Source organism: Talaromyces atroroseus (genome assembly GCF_001907595.1).
Source record: "Talaromyces atroroseus strain IBT 11181 chromosome Unknown scaffold_1, whole genome shotgun sequence".
In the NCBI taxonomy this organism is placed as follows: domain Eukaryota; kingdom Fungi; phylum Ascomycota; class Eurotiomycetes; order Eurotiales; family Trichocomaceae; genus Talaromyces; species Talaromyces atroroseus.
In genome coordinates this window covers 1,351,307-1,375,867 of record NW_017971433.1, presented here as the reverse complement: position 1 = coordinate 1,375,867, position 24,561 = coordinate 1,351,307, and the positions used below count along the sequence as shown (strand labels likewise).

The following is a 24,561-nucleotide window of genomic DNA, read 5'->3' as shown; positions in this document are numbered from 1 at the left end:
AACAGACGTCTGGTACTTGCGGGGGAAAGAAAAGGCGCAGTTAAGCAAGTTATTTTGCACCATAGTATAGACACTCGCAGCCTGTAAAGCAACTTGAGGTGTGCATATATGGCTGTCGTTGGCGATACTTGGGCAGATGAAAGCAAACCCCGGAAGAAAGTTGGCCCGGCGTGTTTCACGGTACGTCTACGTGGGCTGCTCGGTTCTGGCAGATCTGACCTTCGCATCAACATCTTCTGCTCCCCCCAAATCAGCTCAAGTTGTCCATTATTTCCGTCTCTATTTACTCAGGGCCTACTAGAAGCTAGTCGATATGCAGATTTAACGCAAGACTCCGAACTGATATCGATGGCTCATTCATCGCAAACATCTTCCGCCGGCACTAGTAATAATGGCACACAGCATCAATTAGAGCCTTCCTTGCGACATTTCGCCGACCCCTCATTCGATCCTATTGACTTCATCAACGACTCTTTCCCGCCATTAACATTATCCGCCTCGCAGCCGCATGCCTCGAGAGCACCAGGTTCGGTGTCCCTAGGCGAGCTTTCATCACGAAGCCAGTCGCTTGTCTCACAAACAAGTACCCAGAATGTCCGACTTTCTGGGATCCTGACACAGCTCACCGAGGAAATCCTACGAAGCGGGGGTAGATTGGCATACGAAGTGGAAGTGCTACGAGGCGAGTCAATTAGTCTTGCCGACACCCTAGCTGAAACCCTACACAAGGACATTATCAAGTTTGTCCCGGAAGTACAGAATGAGGGTGAACTGGAGGATGAACTCAAGGGGGGGGCCATTGGAACAGAGCGCGAAAAAGCGGGTTCCGTTGCCAAACTCCCCGAGGAGCCAGAGTATATCGCTCAGTTGCGGATCTTAGGTCAAGTGCGCGCTCGACTGGAGGAGGTTATTCAGACATTCGGAGATGCAATGGAGTGGCCACTTCCCCCGTCGGAGTTGTCGATTACTTCTTCGTTTATATCCGTGTCCGCACCGGAACCTGGTACCGAGAGTCACAGCCGTGAGGAGCGAGGGCAAGAAATCGCTAAAAAACTCCGCACGGAAATAACAGAGCTCCTGAATAGTAAGGGGGGCGGGGATGCTGGCTTAGCTGCAGCCACAAGGCGACTCGAAGCACTGCGCAATCTCGGAACTGTTTGGAGAGGCACGGCAGAGGACAAGGCTCGGACCCGTTTTCTAGATAGCCTTGCAAAGATCATTGAGGACCGACGCAGGGCTTTGGAAAACCAACGGGAGCGTGCATCGAAGAAGGGGAGATCCTCGATGGACCAGATTGCCGAGGAACGCTCCAACACTGATAGCGGGCCTGGCGGGGGCTTATTCCGAAACCTCCAGCGTATTCGCGACGAAATCTACTTAGAGTAGCTGGGCTCGTCCTAAGGGCTCATTGCTGATGTTTATAGCGATGTATAACCCTGTGTACATTGTAATGATACCAACGATTGTGTGCTTCAGTAGTGAGTGCGTACTCCACAAATTAGAGATGGGATGGATATCCCTGACCCTTAGCAAAAAGGGAAGACCCACACGTGACAAAGCACTAACCAAGCAGCGGGCCCACTAGCCAAGCTGTGGCTTCCTTCGTTGGTCTTTACGTTCTCCTCTTTCATAACTTCTTAAAACGACCAGAACTTGCGTGTTCTGTGTACAGCTGCATCAGAACTGTTCGTCTCGATTGGATTAAAAAAAAGATGACTCTCCCGTGTCGTTTCCAATAAACTTGTACCGATTAGGGAGAGTCGTCGCCGCACCATGTTCGAGCTCAGCCGCTTTGGCTCGCCATGGAGGAATCTGCCTCACATCCCATTACGCATGCCGCGCATGCGTATATCCAGAGTGATCATCTATACTGTCGGCTCTGTCTTGTTTATTTTCTGCCTGTTTTCTTACAGCTCCAGGAGAGTAAGTTATTTCGTCAGTTACCCTGTTGGAAAAGTATGATGGTCTGATGTAGTGCAGGACAGCTCGGCTCCTAATATCCAAGTCCCTGGAAATCAGGATTGGGAACTTCCTCCGCCTTTTGACCCTTCAAATTCCGCCTTCCACGTTCTCGTATCTGCGACGCCCAAGAGTCCTCAACTATGCCGGACAATCACTTCTGCAATGATATTAGACTACCCACCCATGACCCTTCTCAAACCGAACCCCGAGCCGCGGACGGGATCTACCTCAAACAAAGCTGCGATTGAAAACGTGCAGTCGATTCTCACCTTTTTAAAAACAAACAAACGAGTAGGAGACAGAGACCTTGTATTAATAGTCGATAGCGACGACACCTTATTCCAATTGCCATCCGATATTCTCATCGATCGCTACGGAGAAATAACACGCCAGAAAAATGAACATCTAAGAAGCAAATACGGTATGAAGTTTGTTGGGAACGTCGAAGACGAGGGTACTCATCACCTCGTTCAGAAATACACTCAAAGAGTATTATTTGCTTCTCGAAAGGATTGCTATTCAAACCTCACCGACACTGCGGCCTGTGCCAGCGTACCGCAGTCGCCGTTGCCACCAGACATATACGGACTCAAAACGGATAAAAAACATGATGGGACCAAAAACAGGCCTCGATGGATCGAATCTAGCATTATAATGGGCCAAACATTCGATCTAATCCCTCTCTACGAGCGAGTGTTGCAAGAAATGCAGAAGCAACCGTCACGTGCTGGTGACCAAATGATGTTCACCCACATTTTTGGCGCCCAAGAATATTCTAGGGAAACAGAAAGGCGAAAGACCAGCAGCCCCTTCAAAGAATGGCTCTGGGATTTCGTAGGGATCTCGGAAGCTTCCAATATCACTAATGTGCGCGCTCACATACAGCCGGGGGATCGGCATGAATACGGGATTGGGCTTGATTATGAGGGCCAGTTATTCCTCAATACAAGGAAAACAACCAGCGATATAGAATGGTTACGGTACCGTGACTTCCGGAAGGCGTCATCCGTACAAATAGAGCATGGAGTCCCGCGAGAAGTGCGTTTAAACCTGCCACTTGATATCGAACAAAACCCATTGAACCCCTTCAAGAAAGACAAATCATTGAACATCCTGACTAGCAAAACTGCGAACATGTCAAGTATTGATGTAATTCCCCCGTCGTGGAATTTTACTTGGAACGATCTTCCGCTGGCAACATACATACAAACTGCAGCAGTACCTGCAATCATTCACACAAACGGTGAATCTAGTGTACGTCAATCATACTGGGATCATATGTGGTTCCATCCTTGGTCTCGAGCATTGTTACGCAAGCATATGCGTTCTGGTCAAGTCGAGCCAATTCAGCAGATCTCGGCGTTAGGAGCTTCGGATTTATTGAAATATCCCGACAGAAAAGGAGGCATGTGGGCTGACAACGATGAGTGGATGAGCTTTGAAGATCTTTGTTCCGGTTTTGAGGATGCAGTATTCGGTGACGGACTAGGAGCTTGGGGCGGAGAGAAATCTAGTACTCTTCGCGCGGTCTATAACCTCTGGGGTAGACTAATGGCAGGCAAAGGGCCTAAGACGAAGAAGCTGGGGGAGTCAAAGTCCGAAACAGAGGAAATAGAGAAATTAGTGCTTGGAATAGAAGAGGAAGAGGAAGAGGAAGAGGGCGAAGACTCCAAGTGAGCTAGGGACATTGCACATTATTCCTTCATTACCATTTTATACTGCCTTTTTGAGGTGACTTTGTGGATGGTCATTTCAAACCCGGCTCAGACTTCTGATCCCTGAGATCAGGCAAAGGCCGAAGGTATATAGCCTATAAGACTTCCACAATGTATATTAGCAATGTATACACATTTGAGATACTATTTTTCTGTTTTTTTCTGTGTGTATCCATATTTGCCAGGAAATACCTAGGTACTCACCGCCTTAGTGTCAACCGCCAAATACAAAGATACTGCCGGCAAAATTCATTCCCCGCCGAAGATTTCTAGAATGCCTACGCATCAATCATCATTTTCTCTGCTTGCACGAGAGACCATATATCGCTTTCTGTACAATTCACACAATTCAAAAATGAAGGTACACTCAAGATAATGTTCATCTATTCGGAAAATACCACAGAAGATAAAAATTAACAAACAATGAACACAAGGTCGTTGATCCGCAAACCGCAACCCTGACCAACATCGAGGTTCTTTCCTATCTGACTTCGAATCCACCTCGAAAATCGCCTGAAGGGCCTCCAAATTTTAGAAACTATGAGCCAAAGCCAGATCTGAGATTACATTGTTCTGTTGTGGCAGAGGTATGTTAACACATAAAGAAGATGCTGCGTACCTATTCCAGAGCTCATTGAAGTGCTAATTTTTGCTCCCCTCCAAAATAGATACATAACTACGTCGATCGCATATCCCCGCATCTTCTAAACTATCCACGCTATACACATGACTCCAAAGATTCGAGCACGAATAATGATCAACAAGAATCCACAGACCAACAACAGCAGCAGCAACAGCCGTACATACAGCCGACGGAACCCACACCATTGGACAATGCGTTGCGGAAACTGATTCGAGAACTAGCCCCCTACAATCTCACAAAAGGTGAGGTTATGATGCTTATCAATCTCGGTGTCGGAACGAAGAATGTCGCGAAAGAAGATACCATGGAAGTGGATGGCGCCGAAGCAGAGGAGGAAGAAGATCCATATTATAGCGACAAAGCTGTGATGTCGAGTTTTATCGAAGATATGAGTGAGAGGCTTTCGGATGACGATGTGATCAATATCTTGACGATTTTGAATGAGAATCTGGCAAGTCAGTAATAACTTTTTTTGCTAACAGCATGGCATCAATATGATTTAGTTAGCTTTGAGAGGTGCTCTAGCTCTAGGTACCGTTGGGTTAACGTGCGTAAAAAACCTTCAAAAGCTTGATCAGAGAAGGGGAGAGCATGTTGTGTTAATTTGCATAGGAAAGGCGTTTAATTGCAGCCAAATGCTTGGGCACCATTCAAAATAAGTACCTCTGTGGAAATACCAATGTAGTATATGAGATTCGACCAAATTGATTATGATCATTGCCTATATGAAAGAAAAGAGAAAAAAATTCCACTATGCGCCATATATAAACCAAGTAATTTCGCCCCAAATGCCACCCAACAACAAAAATAAGTAGTAGCAAAAAGAAGAAATAGACAAAAAGAAAAGAGCAAAAAGAATTATACAAAGATGAGAATCACTTTTTTCCAGAAACCCAATAAGCAAACTTCATTTATTCCTTGCTCTTCTTCTTTTTCTTCTTCTTCTCGGCCTTATCATCGGCATCTTCGTCGTCTCTCTTGCGCTTTTTGCCCTCCTCCTTGGCGGCTTTCTTGGCTTCTTTCTTGGCTTTCTTCAAGTCCTTCTTGCTGATGGCATGTCCTTCAGAGTCGATCTCACCTCTTTCTAGCTTGCGTAGATACCTCTTGACGCTGAGACCTGCCTTGGCAGCCAGCTTCTCGGTATCATCCTTGGCGTCGCTCTTCTTGGACTTCTTGGATTTTTTGGCAGAAGAGTCGTCTGATTCCTCGGCATCTTGCATCTCTTCATCCTCATCCTGATCTTCGGATTCGGATTCTTTCTCTTCTTGAATGGCCTTCTTCTCCTTCTTAGATTTGGTCGTAGCAGGCTCTTCATCCCCGCTCAAGGCATCCGCATCCGCATTGTATTTCCGGGCTTCGTTGATCTCGAATTTCTTGGGTTGCGTGGCAGCGCCATTTGGCGCAATGTTGACACCTCTGGGCTTCAGAGGCTTTCCTTCCATGGCGGCCAATTTACGTTCCAGGTTGTATCGAGCTTCAGTACCCAGGGCTGCCTTATCTTCTTCAGCAACGTCCTCCTCCCACTCGGCGAGAGCATCCACACGAATACCAAGTGAGGCCTTGGCAGCGAGAATACGAGCCATTTTACCCTTGTTTTTACCGGTTGCTTGTCCAATCAAGGAAGCGTGGTAAATGAGACCATACTTAGGGGTGTCGTGCTTGGTCTTGAGAGCCCTGAAGAGAGCTTTTTCGGCACCCAGAATCTGAAGTGTAGAGGCAGGGCTCTTGGAGAGGTTCATCAAGCTTCCAGCATGCGCAATTAGCCTAGCACCGACAAGCTCTCCAACAAGTGCTGTGAGGTTGGGCGCAATGGCAGTCATACGCGCGGTCAAATAGCTTGCTAGCTGTTGGCGATACTCAGCAAAGCCAACAACTTGCTCGGCCAAAGACTGAATGTTTTCCAAATCCTCGGAGCTGATTTCTGTTCCCATTGACTTGTCGGCGGCGTTCTTGACGGCAGCTTCAATCTCCTCGGGCAAAATGTCACTCAGGTCGGTATTTTCAAACTCGGTGCGCATTCCCATCTTCAAGACCACACGAGCATAGGCAATGTTGTCATTGATAATCTTGGCCATTTCCGGGAAGTGCCATCCGTACCATTCCTTCACACGCATGGCATATGTGTTCAGTTCTTTGTCCAAGTCATCCAGAAGAGCAATGGCTTGAATGATCATGGTATCAATTTTGTCGGGAGAAAATTTCAACTTGTGGCGAGCCAGAGAGTGCGACAGACCAAGGGCCATGGCAGAGATATCCTCAGGAACGAGCCCCGGGATAAGGGTGGGAATGTGTTCGCGGATTGCACGATATATGTCGGCAGTAGACGAGTCGGCAATGGGCTGGATATCAAGACCAGGAAGTTTACCAATAGCGTTACCTGGAACAGATCGTTAGAACTAACTGTGGACTAAACAATCTTGTTGAACTCAAAAGGCAGACTTACCGAGCTTAGGGTCGGCGACAGCAAGAGAGACTTTCTTCTCATCTTTGATCTCGTTGAGCAAACTGGCTAGACGGGGAGTAACTTTTCCTTCGACAATAGCCGAGACTTCTTCCAGCGCTGTAGTGGCACTGTCGAATTTCTGGAAAGATTTCAATTTCAGCCTAGACAACGCTTGTTAGTTTTTTTTTCCCTCTCATAATTCATACCCCAGAGGTCAATTCCGGAAGCAACTCTCTAGAAATTGAAGACAGCGCCCACGAGGAAAAGACGAATCACGTAGACGTACAGATTTGACACTCCCTCTGGGGTTGCGGCCTCAGTAGCGATATCATCACGCTTGAGGAGCTTCTTGTCCTTGGCCTTCAGCAAAGCGTAACCAGCGCTGGTCTCGGTAAGAATAAAAAGAGTCATGATGGGCAAAAGACAACAGCCGCTGTTTCGTACTTGACCAAACTGGGAGGTCCTTCCAAGGTTGGTGTCGTTGTCGGGGAAGGCGCAACCTGACGGGCTGTGGGAGAGCTTTTTTTTTTTTTTGCTCTTCGGCGCGAAAATTTGAAGAAGTTGCGGGTGGAGGGCGGTCAACAGCTTAGACGGCTTCTGAGTGGCTGGCGGCGGCGTATTATGTCAGCTGCCTGTTACGGCGGGCGGCAGAGACACTTGACGCTGCCGCCCGGAGCTCTCTCGCTTTGGGCCAATGGCAGGCGCATCTCCAAGCACAAACATCATCGTACCGCCAGCCATCCAGCATGGAGGGTCTCTTTTTTAACGTCAATGGAGGGTGAGACTGATTCTTATCCAAATAAAACTACTTTGAAGGCCTTGAACTAGTTCTGAAACCCGACTTCCTTTCCAGGTACCTCGAAGGTATCGTCCGCGGATATCGCAACAGTCTGCTTACCGGCCAGCACTATGCGAACTTGACCCAATGTGACACCATAGATGGTGCGTGCTGGCTTCTACCTGCCTATGCTAGAGCAACTTTTGACTATTTACGCATTATACATAGATGTCAAGCTTCAACTCGCCCCCGCGTACGGCGATTTCCTCGCTGCACTACCTCCAAACCCCTCCACCTCCGCTCTGGCTGCGAAAATGACCGACAAGATGGTTGCTGAATTTCGATATCTTCACGCCAATTCCACAGGCTCATTCGCCAAGTTCATGGAATACCTGACCTATGGATATATGATCGATAACGTCGCATTGTTAATCACCGGCACACTGCATGAGAGAGATACCCGTGAGCTTCTAGAGCGCTGTCACCCCCTAGGTTGGTTCGAGACATTGCCTGTGCTGTGCGTTGCAACAAATATCGAGGAGCTCTATAATTCCGTGCTGGTTGAAACCCCACTGGCACCATACTTCAAAGGCAGCCTAAGCCATCAAGATTTGGACGAATTGAACATTGAAATCGTTCGAAACACGTTGTACAAGAACTACCTCGAGGACTTTTACAATTTCATCAACACAAACTCAGACCTTAAAGGTACTCCCACGCAGGAGACAATGGCGGAGATCCTCGAATACGAGGCTGACCGACGAGCCATCAACATCACCTTGAACTCGTTTGGCACTGAACTATCTAAGCAAGAGCGGAAGAAGCTTTACCCTGAATTTGGAAAATTATACCCTGAAGGCTCGCTGATGCTTTCGAGAGCCGATGATGTAGAGGGTGTTGCTCTTGCTGTTAGCGGGGTAGGAGATTACAAGACCTTCTTTGATGCTGTTGGATTGTCTCAAGGCGGTTCCGTCGGTATGTCAGGGGGCGGCAGTTCCGATGGGAAGAGCTTGGAAGACTTGTTTTATCAGAAAGAGATGGAATTGTGTAAGGTTGTCTTTACGCGTCAATTCACCACCGCCATTGTATATGCTTGGGTAAAATTACGGGAACAGGTAAGAAACTTTCTTGCTTTTCCGCAACCTCTCTTGACCAAGGGAACTGACCTTTCTTCTGTTGCTAGGAAATCCGTAACATTACCTGGATTGCAGAGTGTATCGCACAACATCAAAAAGAGCGAATAGGAAATTACATCTCTGTGTTCTAGCTGTCTTGCCGATTATTTAATGATATTCTTCGTATTCGTCTTGTGTTCTTTTTCTTTACCCCATATGTATGTCAATTTTATCGAGCTTTTGAAAGATTTATCTCTTGCTCCCTTCACTTGACATTGAAGGGAGATACCGGGTTATACTCTTCATTCTTATTTTCCCTCTTCTCTTCTCTCTCGGCGGTATGATTCTTCTCTTATGTGCAAGTAAGTGTTGCGGCTACTACCTAACTGTCCATAATTTTGAAAATGAGGAGCGCTACCTTGTTGTTCAACTTTGCAGGCATTGATGCAAGTTATTACAAGGTATCGTTGAAACCGAGTTGTTTCTAAAGTAATTTCTCATTTTTGGGTTCTAGATTGAAATCTCTGATATCCAAACCAATTAGCTTGCCTATACTTCATATACTTATACATGGTTAGCGAGATTGTCTATATATCTCCCGCTACGATTTTGTTACTGTTGACAATAATAGAGAGAAATTGACAATCCGGGCAATATGAAAAGAAATGAGAAAGAGAAAAAAAAAAGGCAAAAAAAGATTGAAGCAATAGACCAGCACTTGGTTATATTAAATGTTTCTTTTCAAAAGGACGGATCTTGAGCTTCCTTCTAGCCAAATCGACGGTTCCAGCGAGAAGGAAGAGAAGGAAATTCGTGACAATAAGTAAAGCATCGAGAGACTAGTCATATTGGAAAAGAACACTGATGCTCTCACCGTGGTGAACACGTCGAATAGCCTGGAGATGTATTAGAAGAGTCAAATACGTTTCATTGAGTCATCAAATTAAGTCATACCTCAGCGAAAATATTGCCAACTTCAAGAACTTCCAGCTTGGGGCAGCGTCTGCAGTGTTCATCCTGGTCAACTGTATTCGTGACTACGACCTTATCCAGAGCGCTAGCGTTGATGCGCTCTATAGCGTCACCACTCAAAATGCCATGAGTAATGAGAGCGTAGACTTTGGCAGCACCTTCTTTCTTGAGTAACTTGGCCGCTCGGGTGATGGTATTTGAGGTATCTGCCAAATCATCGATAAGAATAGCTATTCGATCCCGTACGTCTCCAACAAGCATCATCGTGGCATTCTGTCTGTCTGATATTTTGGTAGGTCGTCGCTCCTATTATCGAAACATTAAATTCCATACCACGCTTAATTCCCTATCCAAAATCGAGTGGAGATCTTACCTTGTGTATTAACGCGAATTCAACGCCCATCGAGTCTGCAATAGCTGTTGCTCTCTTGGCGCCACCAGCGTCGGGACTGACGATGATAGTATTCTTGTAATCGGGGATGTTACGTTGTATATATCTCTTTAGCAACGGCCGGCCGTAGAGATTATCAACTGGGATATCGAAGAATCCCTGGTACTGAGGGTCATGCAAGTCCATTGTGATAATATGATCAGCGCCGGCAGAAGTTAGAAGATCTGCAATCAAAGTCCCAGCCTGAGCAACCCACTGTCGATACCCAGGACGAGGTTCGAAGTCATGAACCCTAGCAGCAGCACTAGTCGTGCTCGCTGTCTCCTCATTGTTCACGCCATTGGGAAGGCTGGATTCCGAGCGAATGGAGTCGAGTGTATCACTTCGCTTTCCCCCACTGCCGATAGGGCGTCGCTTGACGGGAGATCCGTTCACCTCAGGTTCGATCTGAGCTTTGGCAAGACTCTTCTGCAAGCTTTCTACATCGTGGGTCATCGCTTGGCCTTCCTGACTCCCGAGCTGCGGTGTCGAAGGAGTACTTTCAAAGGTGAACTGGTGCTGAGTTGACGATTTGACCAATGGGGCACCGTTTTTTCGGTATGGGATATCACTTTGACGAGAATAAGGAAACAACGGTAGCACGGCAGTGACCCGTTTTGCAGATGCAGTTTTGCAAGCAGATATAGTAATCAACAGCTCGATCAGATGATCATTCACTTTTCCTCCACCCGATTGAATGATATAAACATCTTTTTCTCGAACTGACTCTTGGATCTCCACTCGAGTCTCGCCGACAGCAAATTTCGAGAGCAAGACATTCGCCTCTGGAACACCGAGGTGATTGCAGATCGTTTGCGTAAGCTGTGGGTGGGACGTACCCCCAATAATAACAATGTTCCTGACCATGTTTGTTGGATATAGTTTCAGAGGCACTGCTCCAAGCCCAGCGGTAGACGGCGGAGGGAGATACTCGAAATCGAGCGACGAAAAGCGTGCGATAGACTAAAGGGGACGCAACTTGGGATTTGAGAATGCGTTAAGTATCAGATCTCCATATCGAACAACGAAAAAGCGCGGTAACTGAGACGACACTGCTAAATCTGGCAGACACGAACAACGGGGGGATAGATGTGAGGTCGGCGTCGATTTTCTTGTCTGCAATGGAAAAACGACAGCAAAAGTGGACCGGGGTTGCTAGTCTTGGCTCGTGGTTTTGCAGAGGAGATGGCCGAATCAGGTAAAGCGCCTCAGAATGCGGCAAAAAAAATAAAATCACCCAAAGGCATACCCCGCGTTCTCCAAGGGCGAGCAAAAAAAAAAATAATAAAAGACAAAATCCCAGCACGCAAGACGGTCAGCACAGCACAACACGCACGAATTCAGTCAGCAGGCTTTAGCTATTCGGGGCGGCAGCAGCTGACTGCAGTGTTACGCTATGGATTTGATCCGTTCTGCTGCTAAGATACATCAAATTGAAAAATGGATTGAAGAAGAATCGACTTTTTCCGACACCCAGGTCATAAATAGGCTGTGGTACATCATTGATGAACAAAAAGTAAGGCTATGACACAGATTCATATCATAGTACAGCTCCAGATAAAACAGTCGATGTGTTTGTTGCCTTGCGTATCGCCGACCGACGTCGCCGTTCTCAGATGCCACGTCTGTCGCAGCTGCAAAGTGCAATTGTCCGTCTTCTACCAGCTGCAGTTGCAACGGATTTCAGAGGATACCTTGTCATGTTTTAGTAACAATGATATCACTGCACAAACTGTAGTATATCTGTTCAGTCGCCCGTATCGACTTCCCTGTAGTCATGCAATTAGTATGGGTTCTTTATTCCAGTACGCGTGGAAGAGACAAGGGATAAGTTGAGGCTCACAAGTCGATCTGTACACCATTCGAGACGCCATAGTCCTGCAAATACTTCAGCAAAGTCCAGGTGCGTCTCGGGAGTTTCGAATTTTAATTTTTTTTTTACCTGCAACGTGAGTTGATCCTTAAAAGGCCGCTCGCCTTGACGCTTGAGCAAGATCTCGTGTGGCTCGCGCCCGATTCGTGCGGCTACCTGGGCTTTGAAGAGTTCTAGATATCGAGTTATTAGCTGGAATGCCGGTGGCAACTTGGGGTCTGATAGAAAATACTCACTTATGGGATCCGAGGCAAGGCATGGAATAGCGGCTTTGGTACCCAACCGATCATTCACATGGACGATAATCATCTCTTCGCCCGGGGTTACTACCGGAGCTTTCTTCGGCGCCGGCTTTGGCTTGCTGCTGTCCTGTTGCCCATCCTTCACGCGATCAGGCCTTGACGGAGCATTATAATCGCGCGGTCTGTTTCGATCTCCGTACCTCTCTCTACTTCTTTCACGACGAGGAGACTGGGATCGACGCCTTTCGCGATAGCCTCGGTCTAATCTGCGCTCGTTATCACGGTATCTGTCATCTCGTGGTCGTTTGTCCTTCCAGCGGAAACCACCCTGATTTTTCGGGCGTCTCGCTCTATCATGATCAGGAGACCTACTCCGTCTCCGTCGTGCAGTTTCAGGCTGTGGAGACCGAGAACGCGGGCTGTCCATATTGTGATGAAGTAAGTTATGAGGATATTCCGGGGAAGGAAGGGTTGGGCAAAGAAGCAGCAGCCCAGCTACAGGAGCTCCGCACGTGACGGGAGCGAATCGGCGCCTAAGGCGGGCTGGCTGGCCGTCCCTTACTGGGCCGCTGCTAGCCTTGAATTGCAATTTAATGGACAGCTCACAACAACATCAATTGAGATCTGAGACCGCTTTGTGACCAGTCTTCAAGATAATGGCTCGTGGCTGGGCTATTTGGAGTTATTAGGCACCCTCGAATTCAAGCCTTGACCTCAAGGCCTACACCACAATGTCTCCGCGCCTTACAGTGCAGCGCCCGTCACCGACGACGATTCTATTCACTGCTTCAAACGCCCCAGCACGTCGCACTTGGTCGTCGAAGCTTGTGTTCGGCGTAGAAGTCCTCTTACGAATTGTGGGATTTTTTTCGGTTTTAATCGTTGACCTCGCGAAAATTCGTCGTATCATAATAACCGACAATGAGGGTTGGGACGTAGGGCCTCAATTTTGGTCAACGAATGTAGGATCACTCAGCTGTCGCATTGCGGATCAATACACATGGCCAGTGGTAGTCTTTGTGAGCGCAATAGTCATGTACGCAGTCTGGAGAAAGGGTTATACCGGTTTGTTTTCTTCAATTCCGCCTTCAAGTGGTTTTCCACAGTGTCTGATGTTGGTCCAGAGGAGTCTCTTCTAGTGATTCGCGGGTTAGGCATTCAAACGTCAACGTCTTCTTCCATGTATTGGTCTAGCGCCGCCACGAGGTTCATACCGACGACCCAAATTCAAGACATTGTTATACATGAAGCCTTCAAGGGATTCAAAGTTCGTTTCTACCTGGCGATCATCGTGGAAGGTGAAAGTGGAGTTGTCGTTGTCTTCCCCGTGAGACTTTCCTACTGCCTGGAAAAAGTTGGTTTGAATATAGACTAATTTCTGTCTGCTAGAACCTTTTACCCAAACGGATGATTCTTGAAGAGGTTTGGCGCGGCGCTCGACAATGTCTCTACGAATCGAAATCAGGGCCACCTCCTGGGTAAGACAGCCTGCTTTCACGACGAATGTAATTCATTTATATTTCTAGAGTGGTATGTTCAATGGCTTCTTGACCCTCACCTCCTTGCCTTTCCGCTCACGACTTGCAAGGTACCTGGCGTTTTGTGCTTCAACAGTTTCCATCCTGTCCCTTTCCATGAGAGGCACATACATACCGCCAAGTCTTGCTTCGTCTCCTCCGTTGAAGATTTTGTGGCTCCTGTACGCTTTCTCCGGCGGCTCATTTCTGATGAAATCGGGGCTTCCTTGGCCAACGGCCAAGTCAAGCAGGGCACCAGCGAGGATCTCGTCCATCTTGCGCCCTCTCCAAGTACGCCAGAGAGTATCCACGAGGCCAGTCGAGCCAAACTTGGCGTCGCCTTTGCTAGAGCGCGGAAGGTTTTGCCTAGGGTCGCCGCAATAAACCCAATCCAATGCATCCTTCCTACTGCCGCTATTTTGGTCTGGAAAGATGCAATCCCATAATACGAGTGGCGCATCTGACGCCATTTCGTAGATAGGCTTGCGTGGGCTCTTCGAAATATCGAGTAATTCTTGAACAATGGATGGGCTTTCAACACCTTGGCCGACTAGAAAGAGGATCCCCACCATGTGGCGTACCTGGTGCCACAAGAATGCTGATCCATGAAGAGTAAACGTATACACCAGTGGTGTGGAAGGTTGGTCTTCGTTTACATTATTTTCGGCGACCGAATCACCAATCTCCCTTAGTGGTTGAAAATCACCTGACCCAATATAACCAATAGGATTCCGGGTTGGATCGACTAAATCTATACTCGCATGGTATATTATGCGCTCGAAATTGGTGATTTGCTTGCTCGTATCAACGCGACAGAAATTGCGGAAATCGTGAGTGCCCACAAAGTACTTGCAAGCTTCACGCATGGCATCAATATCCAGCCAACCATTTCTAAGCTTCTTCTTGGCTATTCCACGGAAATGGGCGGCGGTACGACTGAAGCCGACTTCTCCCGGCACAGGCGCAAAGGCTGGCTGTGTAAAGAAATATCGGTACTGCCGCTCACGGCATGAAAAACGAGCGTCGAAGTCCGGGGGTGGACGGGGGCACCAGGCCAAGACACGAATGTCGTCCGGCAGCGCATTGTTTAATATTTGCACATACGGTAGTTCGTCTCGAATATCATCCCAATCATCATCGACTTCTGGTTCACAGCATTCCTGAACTTCCATCTTGTCTTGTATAGAATCTATAGAATCAATGATTGATGAAGCGTCTGGGCCGGCTCCTTGCAAAGGAGGATCTTCTGTAATGACTCTGGCTTTTCTTTTAGGCCGTGCACTTCGAACCCTAACACCGACAACCTGCCCAAAGGCACTGACACCTCTATCAGTCCGACCACTTTTGGAATACTGGCAGCCATCCCAGCTCAGTTCAAATGGCTTGGCTTCTCTTGGACCGTCTCTGTCGAAATCAAAGTCCACTGGGTTTGGCGACGTTGGAAAAATTAAACGCGCCCTTCGTAGAGCCTTCCATAATTCTTCCTCAATAGTAGGCAATGGAGTTATGTTCCCGTTTGAATGCTCAAACCCATTATAACGCTGTCCAAGATAGGCGAACTTCAGCGCAATATGGCGGGTATGGTAGTTGGAAGGATCAATTTCCCGACGTTTCTTTTTCTCTTTGATAATAGGGATATTGGAGACCCCATGAACATCCGAGGTAAGATTTGTAGTATCACTCAATTCGGCCTGCGTTTGTGGGTTATGAGGAGAGCCTGGAGCAACCGGAACAGGACGAAACTGCTCTGCCTGAGCATTTAGTTGGCGTTCCAGTTCCATGATTCGTCCAACGAGGCTTGAAGTACTCCATGTTGAGTAATCCGGTCCTTCACGAGGACTCGCAGTCTGAGATTGGGCAGACATTTGCGCTCTGGAGTAGGATCGACGAGCCGTGGCGTGCAGTGAATTGCTCCGAAGGTTGACTGCTATAAATTTGGAAGTTCTCGACAGCCACATCACTCTCTGGGAGGGAAAAGAGGGACACAGGCCCGGACAGAGCGATGGTCGAAATCTGAGAGTGTCGCGGAAATGTAACAAAAATTTCGGCGGGAGAAAATTAGGTTTCGAGGGCGGGCGATGATCATGTAAACTATTTCGTACGGTATTGTATCCGCCCGCACTCCTTCCCAACCACCAGCAGCGCCTTGACCATTAACTAATCTTCATGCAACTTTGACGAGCACAATGGAGGAAAATTCAACAGTGACGTTGTTAATCCTTGGAGACGCTGGCTGCGGAAAAACCACTTTTTTATCGTGAGTGTTACTGTATACAATCTTCGCGCGCCCATGGCTGGTGTACTATATCTATCTAATACCTCACGCTCATTTCATCCATTGCAGACAACTGAAGGCCTCAAAACTTCCTTCGAGGGACGACGATGCCCTAAGTAATACCCTCCTGAGAGACAGCGATCAGCCTTTTCTGTATGATATTCGATTTGCCAGGAAGTCATTCACATTAGAAGTATACGACACTGCTTCACCAAATCAGCATTGGTCATCACTGCATCCAGATGTTGTCATACTTGCATATGATATATCAGACAGGAAAACACTGGGCGGGCTTAAGAAAGTATGTTAACACCATCAGTGAAAATGAAAGAATCATTTGTGCTTAAACCATGCTTCAGTGGCGTAACGACATAACCAGATACTTTCAACGAGGCACTGGTGAACGAATCCCCGTTATGTTGCTGGGTCTTAAACGAGATCAAAGAGTAGAAAACGACGAAATAATTTACCCACAGGAGGTGAGTCTACTCTTGCCTCGGATCTCTCGATCCATTTAGCGTCTGACAAGCTTTATTTTATGTAGGCTTATCGCATAGCCCAAGAACTGCATTGTGATCGCTATGCAGAATGCTCCGCCCTAACCGGGGAGTTGGTGTCGGAGGCGTTTGAGGACATTGCCAGAATGGCAGCAATGTCAACTACTGAGAAAGGTGCACAAGGCTCGGGTGGTTGCACGATTATCTGAGGATGAAATGCCGCTCTGCAGCGTCAGACTCATCGCTGGCTGTTATCTCCATTTCAACTAACTTCAGCTTTTCTACGAGATTTGTTGACCTGGTCTCAAGGAGCTTTTCAGTGCTAGGGCTCAAGGATGATTGTCGATAAGAGCCGCCTTAAGAGCCTGGTATCGGAAAACCACCCGATTGCGCAAAGTGCTAAATTTCATACATACGGGATTAAAGAGGCCCGATCAAGGATAACCACGGGATGTCGTGATCAATATCCCTTCGAGAGAGGGGAGTTAACCTTTACAATAATACCTCGATGTGCATTCGACTACGGAACTAAGCCATGTTCTAAGTCGACAAAGGGTACGAACGTCGTTTTGCATCAAAGGAAGCATCCTAGGAAATTCCCTAAGTAACAGTCAAGTCAATGAAGACTAGCTGATCCAATGAGTGCACCCAATCCTAGGAGGTCCCCCCCTACGGTGTCGAAGCCAGACGTGACTCGGGACTTTGTCGGATTTTTACAGAAAATTCTATCATCGGGATCCATGAGAAAATCTCCACTTCACGTGAATTATTTTTATTGATATGGCCTTAAAGACGACATAAACAAATGAGATTTCCCCGAGACAACGATTAAGTCCGCCTCGTCAATATCGACAGTACAGGGCTTTCCCCTAGAAAACCATAGAAAATAGATAATCTAGGTATCTTTCCCTCGTAAGTACCAGTCAGATAAAATAAAAATATGCGTGACAGGTAAAAGAAACCCCCGCTTCTGTAGACGTTCGTCTCATGCAATCATAATTTTTTTTCCACGTAAAAGGACATAGTAGATTTGAGGACCAAAGGGTATGAATCCAGATATCACAATAATTAGGTTTGATCTGAAGTTGTAACGAAGCCAACGTATACTACCGGAATAATAACATGCCGGGCTTCCTTTTGAATTGCAGAACTTTTGAATTGATTCGTATTGAATTTTCCTTGGCAACCTCGCACAACACCTGAAACTTCTTGATGAAATTACCACTTGGTCTCAGGGTTGGGCTGGGCCTCGGCAGCCCAGTCACCACCAGCCTCAGCCTCCCAAGAAGCACCAGCAGTAGCGCTAGCAGCAGCGAAAGCAGTGCCAGGAGCAGCAGCGCCAGGGGCGGCGGCATCCCAGCTGTCACCAGCATAGCCAGTCTCAATAGCGGCAGCACCAACCTCGTCGGCACTGGCAACCTTGGCCTCATCAGCAATCTCCTTGGTCTCCTCGGCCTCAGGGTCACGGTAGAAGTAGAGATCGACAACAACGTCCCACTCGGTCTCGCGGGAAGCAAGAGTGCCACGCAAGCGGAGGACTTCACGGGCAAGCATCCACCAGACCAAACCAATGGCGTGGCGACCCTTGTTGTTGGTGGGGATAGCAACATCGACGAAGTCGGTAGGGGAGTCGGTGTCACACAGAGAAATGACGGGGATGTTGACGTAGCTGGCTTCCTTGATAGCCTGAGCATCGGTACGGGGGTCGGTGACGATGATCAAGCGGGGCTCCTTGAAAGAGCGAGTGATGTAGTTGGTGAAGTTACCGGGGGTGAAGCGACCGGCAATGGCAGTAGCACCGGTGTGAGAAGCGAACTTCAGGACTGCACGCTGTCCGTAAGGGCGAGCAGAGATGACGGCAACATCGGCGGGGTTGTCAATGGCCGCAATGATACGGGCAGCGAGGACAATCTTCTCCCTGAAAATGCAAGTTAGATAGGCACTCAGGCGGCTGTGAGAAATCATAAAGCCCTTACCAGGTCTTGCCAATGTTGATCACGTTGATTCCATCGGGACGAGTCTTCCACAGGTAAGGCTCCATGTGCACTTGCAGGTTCTTGGATCCCAAGTGGCACTGAGCTGCAAGCAGCATCTCAATGTCCTGCGAAGTGGCATTGAAGATGGGAGGGAGGTTAGAAGGAGCCATGGTGAACGACTGAGATGTTCGGAGGGATGAGAGGGAGGATTATTCAATCGTTTTGGCACTTGCCCAGAGCGTGGAGGGAAGAAAAGAGGAAGCCGAAGACAAAAAAAAGTATCGCATCGATCGGCCACTGCCGCGGCGCATACAAAATTTCGCTTGCGTTGTGGGTTAGGGCAATAGCGCGCCAAGAGTTTGGAGATCACGTTCTGCGCTAGGCTGGGGGTGTGCTAGCGTGGATTTGTTCTTCCGCGCTTGGCGTTCGTCGATGTTGAGATTTCCGGCGAAGAAGGAGAGAGACCTCAACAGCGCAACAAGTTCAATTCAGTACGCCCAGATAATCCACAATGCCTCCGCGGCTTTCAATCTCGGTTCTTGCAAACCCGTTTTCAGGTTTGGAGCCCTTTAAAGCTTAACTCGATGTCCCTAAACTAATATAACTCTCCTATCTACAGCCAGTCCTTTGGCTCGCGTCAGCCGCGAACTATGCAAAATGGACATCCGCGCAGGCTCTTTCGAGGCCCGACAAAGGCGAAGACATGATCCGTTTTTAATGGCACAGTCTCGTCAACGCAAGGCCGCCAATATCTCTCGCCAACAAGCCCTTGTAGAAGAGAGACAGGCAGCTTTGGGTGATCCCGTGAAGAGCGAGCCAACTCCTTTTGTTCAACAAATTGAAGCGGTTCAGACGGGCAAGGATACTCAATCTCAAAGTACTGGATCGTCTGCGGCTCCCAACTGGAATCATTATATCAAGCCCGAGGAATTCGATGCGGCACTCAACTATTCTAAGGGCCTCACGGAGCCGCTATCTCCAAGGGATGCAAACATTGCCGATCCCCACGAATACAACAAAGAGGTTCAGCTGCACAGTCTGTCTCATCAAAACGCACAGGAGGCAATGCGGCGAATTGTCAATTTAGCCAACGGGAACACTGAAGATCGTACCCGTGTGAATATTGAGACTTGCATCGAAACTTTCGGTCGGCACAACACCGACAAAGTCCTTCCTAGCAAGCCGGCTGCAGTGGTTTCGGGCGACCATCCAACAAAGACTCCGCGAGCAGGCCCAGACACCGGATCCCCCGAAGTGCAAGTTGCCATCCTGACTACCAAAATTCTGAACCTATCTCGACATCTCCAGACAACAAACAAAGACCGACACAACAAGCGCAATCTGCGCATCCTTGTACATAAAAGACAAAAGCTCTTACGCTACCTGAGGAAGAAAGAGCGAGGAGGTCCTCGTTGGCAAAACCTCATTCAAACTCTTGGGCTGTCGGATGCAGCCTGGAAAGGTGAAATCAGCATGTAAATTACGCTTTCTCGACCGTCATCTCCCTATTTTCGTTGATTGTCGCTTTCCATATGTTTTTATTTCTCTGGCATTATAATTGTCACCATTATCACTAGGCGCCGGCACCATCTGTGTACTCTTTAACATAGCTTTCTCCTAGCCTTGCTTTATACAACAATGTACAAATAGAAACAACCACAGCATCACGGGTACTCTTCAATATCTAGTTTTGTCTTTTTTTTGCATTAGTTACCTAGCCTAAGATGCCCTCCTCCGCAGAGAAAGGAAGTATATTACAAATGCTATGTTCGTTTAGAAGGCAGTCTGTACTTGTGAAAATAATTTAAGGTAGACTTGATTAGGAAAGAATTTGGCCCGATGCTTGCTGCGTCCAAATATGACTTGTATCAACACTGTAGGGTGCCTCAATGAGACATAGTAAAATGACGATAACAACCAAACACCATGCGAATCCCATTCTGAGAATCGATATCAAAGGGAGGTCAACTTGACAGATACCCAACCTAGATAGGAAGCGTACCTAAAAAGGATCTCAACCTGAAATATGAATTCACTTTGAAAAGAAACTCGACCTAAAATGAGATTCAACCTTGCAGGAAGTTTGCCTAGAAGATATCCAGTCTGAAAAGGTATTCAACCTGGAAAGAAGCTCCGACCTGGAAGGAGATCCAAACTGACAAAATGCCTGACCTGAAAAATACAAAACAAAATATGGGAAAGAAAGAACACGACTTTTAATCCATACACACAAAAGCCTTTCTCTGAGAATAAAAACCGATAGGCCATACCCTAACATTTCAGAATAGAAACTCCCCATGCAAATAAACACTCAATTCATCAATATCGTGAAAAAAAAATTTTTTTGATACGTCTTTTCTTATCAAAAAGGCAGACGACGCCTTTGTCGATGCAAGCACATCTGAAATATGACATGACATGTGAAAACATCATATTTACAACGGCAAGTCACCCAGGATCTCATCTGGGTCGATTAAGCCCTGATCAAGTTCGCTTTGGAATTGTTCAAAGGAAGTTTGGAATGTGTTTCGACTGGTTAGTTGCTGACTTTCGTCGAGTGGCGTGCTGTCAATGGACTGTTGAACCCCGTTTTCTGGGAGCGATTCAAAGGTGGGCCACTGCACCTGACTGAGATCACCAGAGGGGCAACTCTTGTAAATATCATAAGCTTGACGACCGAATTCATCGTCTCCAAAAACTTGCATCAGGTCTTGCTGACTTGGTTCACTCAAATTCGTGGCTGGGCTTGGCTGAGACAATGGGCTGGAAGAAAGGCGCATTGCCTGGCGTAGACGGCTTGGGTTACTTGGTTTATGTATGTTTGTCCCAGACTGCCCTTTTGACGCTGCTGACAGAGGTTGAATGATGGGCGGTAAGCTGGTGGTTTCAGGGGCGATGTTCGGCCTAGGAGTAACGGGATTCTCCACATCGGCGTGCTCTGGAGGCGACTGTGCAACCAGACCATTTGCCGGGATGCTCATAGTAGCAGCTTGTTGCTGAGATGCAGACTCGTTTGAGAAAGTCGAGATGGCAGGCGGTTGCTGATTAGATTCCTGAGGCATTAGTGGCGTGACAGTCGGCTGTGGAACTGTGTCATTTTCTGAAATATTAGTAGTAGCAGCTTGTTGCTGGAATACAGGCTCGTTGGCAAAAGTCGAATCGGCAGATGGTTGCTGATTCAAATCCCAAGGCATTGAAGGGTTGGCAAGCGACTCGTTGGCTGGGATACGAGGGGGTTGGGATGGTCCTGGGGTTTCTAAATAAGCGTTAACACGACTGTTCACTGAGCTCCAGAGTGTGCTAGATCTACCCAAAGGAGCGATAGCGTTTCTTCGCAGTCGCTCCCTTCGTAGATCTAGAAATGAGCCTCTTCTAGGGTATATTTGGCTCGGGGGGCGGCCTGTATCTTCCTTTGAACGAAAATTGATCCCTCGGAGCCTTTGGGTACCATATGGGGACCCCCATGTCTGGGGCGACCGAAGTGGATATGCTTGGTGTGATGGAGTTTGAAAGGATGGAGTATGAAATTGTTCACGTGCTGGAGATGATTGAAATGCCAGGGGTGTTTGGGGTTCTTGAATTTGAGGTCTCATACCCTTAAAAAGTTTACCAGTGTAAACCGTAGTCGTAGCACGAGCCCAGCCAGGGGGGATGCGCTCCTCCCAAGGAGGTGTCCTCTGGCGGACATTAGTTGTCTCTTTTTGCCGAACGTTTGACGAGTCCTCTTCGGGTGAAAGAAACCGAGCCCTCTTTTCTGAGCGCTCAGCAACGGGGGCAATTGTCGATGCGGCAGCCTCGGCGGCGCAGTATGCTTCTGCTTCCTCGATCTCATCATCTGAATAAGTAAAATAGTCGTCGTGCAACCCGTAGCTGCAACCGGGTGGGTTTGGAATGACGTCTGGAGAAGGAGGGCGTTCGCGTTTGCGTTTATTGCTTGCACTCGCCGACTCTGGCTCTTTGTCAGCGTCACTGGGTTCACCATTACTAAGATTTTGCGCAGATGCTAGTGGTTCCTGCAAGTTGTCTCGTCCGATAGCAGGGGTTGTGCCTTGCTCGACATTCGGTACATCTGCTGTGCCTGTTCTCTCGGCGAAAGCTGGTGCAGCAGTCAGCGTTGTTCCATTAGATAGTTGATCAGCGCCATCACCTTTGCTAGGTTGAGAATCCGACCGAGACACGGGGAGCTCCAATGGAGGGGGAAATAAGCTGTAAGTCAAATCCATTCCGGTATCATTATTTCTATTGCCATTGGCAGGAGTCGGAGTGTCACCGTTGACATCACCGTTGGTTGCCGCGGGTCTGCCCGCTGTGCCGTTGGCAGCAATTGGAGTTGCATTACCTCCAGAAACTAGTATAGTAGATGATATATCAGCAACACATGGTTTCTGTCAAGGAACTTTGTTTTTAAACTTACCAAAGGGGACAGCTCGGACTCTTTCCTGTCTGAAATTTGGAACAAAGCGTCTCACAGAGCCAGTAACGGAAGTAAAGAAATTGCGAATATCAAAACCCCAGGTATTGGGGCTCGGTGTCTCGGGAGCCTCGGAGGCTTCATTGACCTGATTAGCTTCATTAACTTGGTGAGCTTCTTCGTTGGCCTCGTGATTCTCGGTAGGCTCATGAGCTTCTGTGGTATGTGAATCCCGGGGGGCATCGTCGAATACAGGAACTTCGAATGAATCCCGCATTTCTTCTGGGACTGGCCCCATTACCGCATGCCGTTCCATTGCGGTTCGCGAGATAGCTAGAAGACGCTCTGCCTCTGCAGCTTCTTCAGCAGCCTTTTCGGCCTTCTCTCGTGCTTCATGCTGTGCCACAATCTCATCCAAGCGAAAGATTGACGGGGCATTCTCCTGCTCTCGTTCAAGAGCCCGGCGACGTATCTCGGAGTAGGGCAGTTTACGGCGGGGAGTGGCCGTGTGGGGAGTTGCCGTGCGACGCTTGCTGAAAGGAGTTCGACCTGCTGAACTTGTTAAGCGAGGGCGTTGAGCTCTGGGTGCTTCGTCAGGACCGTCATCCTCGTGAGATTCTCTAGCGCGTTTCTTGCCTCTCGCCTTTGAAGACAATTCAACTTTTTTATTCTGAGGCGCGGCTTTTCGTGGCTCCTCAATTTGGTGTTTGGTTTTGGCCTCGGGCTTCCTTTCGGCTCGACGGGCGTTTTCTTTTTCTTCCGAAGCCGTCACAATACCTTCTGCAAACATTGTTGTTAGCACAGCATTCATTGCTTCCTTGGCTTCATCAGGGATCCAAGACTGCAAATCGTGGTTTTCGGGACACTGGAATTTCAATGCACCTCGGCAGCAAGGACAACGGATAGAAGACGGCATAAACGGATTGGTTGTAAACGAATCGCTCTCCATGCGATGGAGAACAATTTCCAGGGCTGCATCGAGAATCTCATCCTCAGCCAAGGAATAATCGGTGGAGGGAAAGCTTTTGGAAGCGGCTACTGTCTGAGGACCTTCGGTTGGTTCAGACGAATTTCGAAGACGGTTAAGTCGTTGTTTGATAAGTTGGCGAGGTTTCTTCAATGCTTCCTTGACCGTCGCGAGAGCCTTCTGCACTGAGCGCTTCTTTGCTGGCGAACAGATACTGGGGCTAGACCCTCTGCTGGTGACAGAAGATGCATCGGGGTTGGCCTCTCTTTTCGGTGTAATCGGTGGAATTATCGAGCCGTTGTCCTTTGCTGCTTCGGCAATGGGTACGTCTCCTTGAGGCTCCTGGGTTTGGAGTTCCTGGGGTGGTTGGGGTTGGGTAGTTTCAATTGATTGGGTTTCAATTATCTCACTTTTGCTTGGAGTTGGCTCTTCAGATGCCTTTTCTGGTGCTACTTCCTTCTTAGCGAGCTTGCGACCGCGCTTTGGCTTCGGGGCAGTTTCTTCTTGGACAGTAGCTGAAGACTTCGTAGTTGTTGTGGCTTTTCTCTTTCGACGTGGTGTATCGAGAGAGACGAGCGGAGACTCGACCGCTTGCGAGCGGGTGCGAGGCATCGTGCCTTCGCAACACGCGTTAGAAAACAATAAAAAAAGAGTTTGGCGAGGAGCAAATGAGGTTTGGTATGAGATTGATGTGTCAAAAGAAAATGAGTAGGTGAGTGCAAGCAAAAGTTTGGTGTAAACAAAG

The 24,561-nt window shown here is 48.0% G+C and overlaps 11 protein-coding genes across 11 annotated transcripts; 5 read left to right on the top strand and 6 right to left on the bottom strand.

The window, feature by feature from the left end:
• Positions 1-348: 348 nt before the first annotated feature.
• Positions 349-3,639, top strand: UA08_01551 (hypothetical protein; the record flags this gene model as incomplete). Its single annotated transcript, XM_020261228.1, has 3 exons — positions 349-1,382; positions 1,755-1,923; positions 1,981-3,639. The coding sequence occupies 3 exons, from the start codon at positions 349-351 to the stop codon at positions 3,637-3,639; spliced, it is 2,862 nt and encodes a 953-aa protein (XP_020123615.1).
• A 393-nt stretch (positions 3,640-4,032) lies between these two features.
• On the top strand, positions 4,033-4,783 carry UA08_01550 (hypothetical protein; the record flags this gene model as incomplete). Its single annotated transcript, XM_020261227.1, has 3 exons — positions 4,033-4,038; positions 4,112-4,264; positions 4,346-4,783. The coding sequence occupies 3 exons, from the start codon at positions 4,033-4,035 to the stop codon at positions 4,781-4,783; spliced, it is 597 nt and encodes a 198-aa protein (XP_020123614.1).
• Positions 4,784-5,231: 448 nt separating this feature from the next.
• Positions 5,232-7,174, bottom strand: UA08_01549 (Nucleolar protein 58; the record flags this gene model as incomplete). Its single annotated transcript, XM_020261226.1, has 4 exons — positions 5,232-6,697; positions 6,764-6,902; positions 6,970-6,997; positions 7,050-7,174. 4 exons carry the CDS (start codon positions 7,172-7,174, stop codon positions 5,232-5,234), a joined length of 1,758 nt encoding a protein of 585 aa, XP_020123134.1.
• A 335-nt stretch (positions 7,175-7,509) lies between these two features.
• Positions 7,510-8,785, top strand: UA08_01548 (V-type proton ATPase subunit d; the record flags this gene model as incomplete). Its single annotated transcript, XM_020261224.1, has 4 exons — positions 7,510-7,541; positions 7,617-7,705; positions 7,770-8,656; positions 8,753-8,785. 4 exons carry the CDS (start codon positions 7,510-7,512, stop codon positions 8,783-8,785), a joined length of 1,041 nt encoding a protein of 346 aa, XP_020123135.1.
• Positions 8,786-9,495: 710 nt separating this feature from the next.
• Positions 9,496-10,925, bottom strand: UA08_01547 (Ribose-phosphate pyrophosphokinase 5; the record flags this gene model as incomplete). Its single annotated transcript, XM_020261223.1, has 3 exons — positions 9,496-9,552; positions 9,611-9,934; positions 10,002-10,925. 3 exons carry the CDS (start codon positions 10,923-10,925, stop codon positions 9,496-9,498), a joined length of 1,305 nt encoding a protein of 434 aa, XP_020123288.1.
• Positions 10,926-11,897: 972 nt separating this feature from the next.
• UA08_01546 (hypothetical protein) lies at positions 11,898-12,600 on the bottom strand (the record flags this gene model as incomplete). The annotated part of the gene is made up of 3 exons (XM_020261222.1): positions 11,898-11,936; positions 12,001-12,104; positions 12,168-12,600. The coding sequence occupies 3 exons, from the start codon at positions 12,598-12,600 to the stop codon at positions 11,898-11,900; spliced, it is 576 nt and encodes a 191-aa protein (XP_020123289.1).
• Positions 12,601-13,338: 738 nt separating this feature from the next.
• UA08_01545 (hypothetical protein) lies at positions 13,339-15,555 on the bottom strand (the record flags this gene model as incomplete). Its single annotated transcript, XM_020261221.1, has 2 exons — positions 13,339-13,661; positions 13,827-15,555. 2 exons carry the CDS (start codon positions 15,553-15,555, stop codon positions 13,339-13,341), a joined length of 2,052 nt encoding a protein of 683 aa, XP_020123126.1.
• A 321-nt stretch (positions 15,556-15,876) lies between these two features.
• On the top strand, positions 15,877-16,671 carry UA08_01544 (hypothetical protein; the record flags this gene model as incomplete). Its single annotated transcript, XM_020261220.1, has 4 exons — positions 15,877-15,947; positions 16,035-16,266; positions 16,325-16,444; positions 16,510-16,671. 4 exons carry the CDS (start codon positions 15,877-15,879, stop codon positions 16,669-16,671), a joined length of 585 nt encoding a protein of 194 aa, XP_020123127.1.
• Positions 16,672-17,680: 1,009 nt separating this feature from the next.
• Positions 17,681-18,608, bottom strand: UA08_01543 (40S ribosomal protein S0; the record flags this gene model as incomplete). Its single annotated transcript, XM_020261219.1, has 2 exons — positions 17,681-18,380; positions 18,439-18,608. 2 exons carry the CDS (start codon positions 18,606-18,608, stop codon positions 17,681-17,683), a joined length of 870 nt encoding a protein of 289 aa, XP_020123128.1.
• A 487-nt stretch (positions 18,609-19,095) lies between these two features.
• On the top strand, positions 19,096-19,917 carry UA08_01542 (hypothetical protein; the record flags this gene model as incomplete). The annotated part of the gene is made up of 1 exon (XM_020261218.1): positions 19,096-19,917. One exon carries the CDS (start codon positions 19,096-19,098, stop codon positions 19,915-19,917), a length of 822 nt encoding a protein of 273 aa, XP_020123129.1.
• Positions 19,918-20,873: 956 nt separating this feature from the next.
• UA08_01541 (hypothetical protein) lies at positions 20,874-24,428 on the bottom strand (the record flags this gene model as incomplete). The annotated part of the gene is made up of 2 exons (XM_020261217.1): positions 20,874-22,777; positions 22,853-24,428. 2 exons carry the CDS (start codon positions 24,426-24,428, stop codon positions 20,874-20,876), a joined length of 3,480 nt encoding a protein of 1,159 aa, XP_020123294.1.
• Between the last annotated feature and the right edge of the window lie 133 nt (positions 24,429-24,561).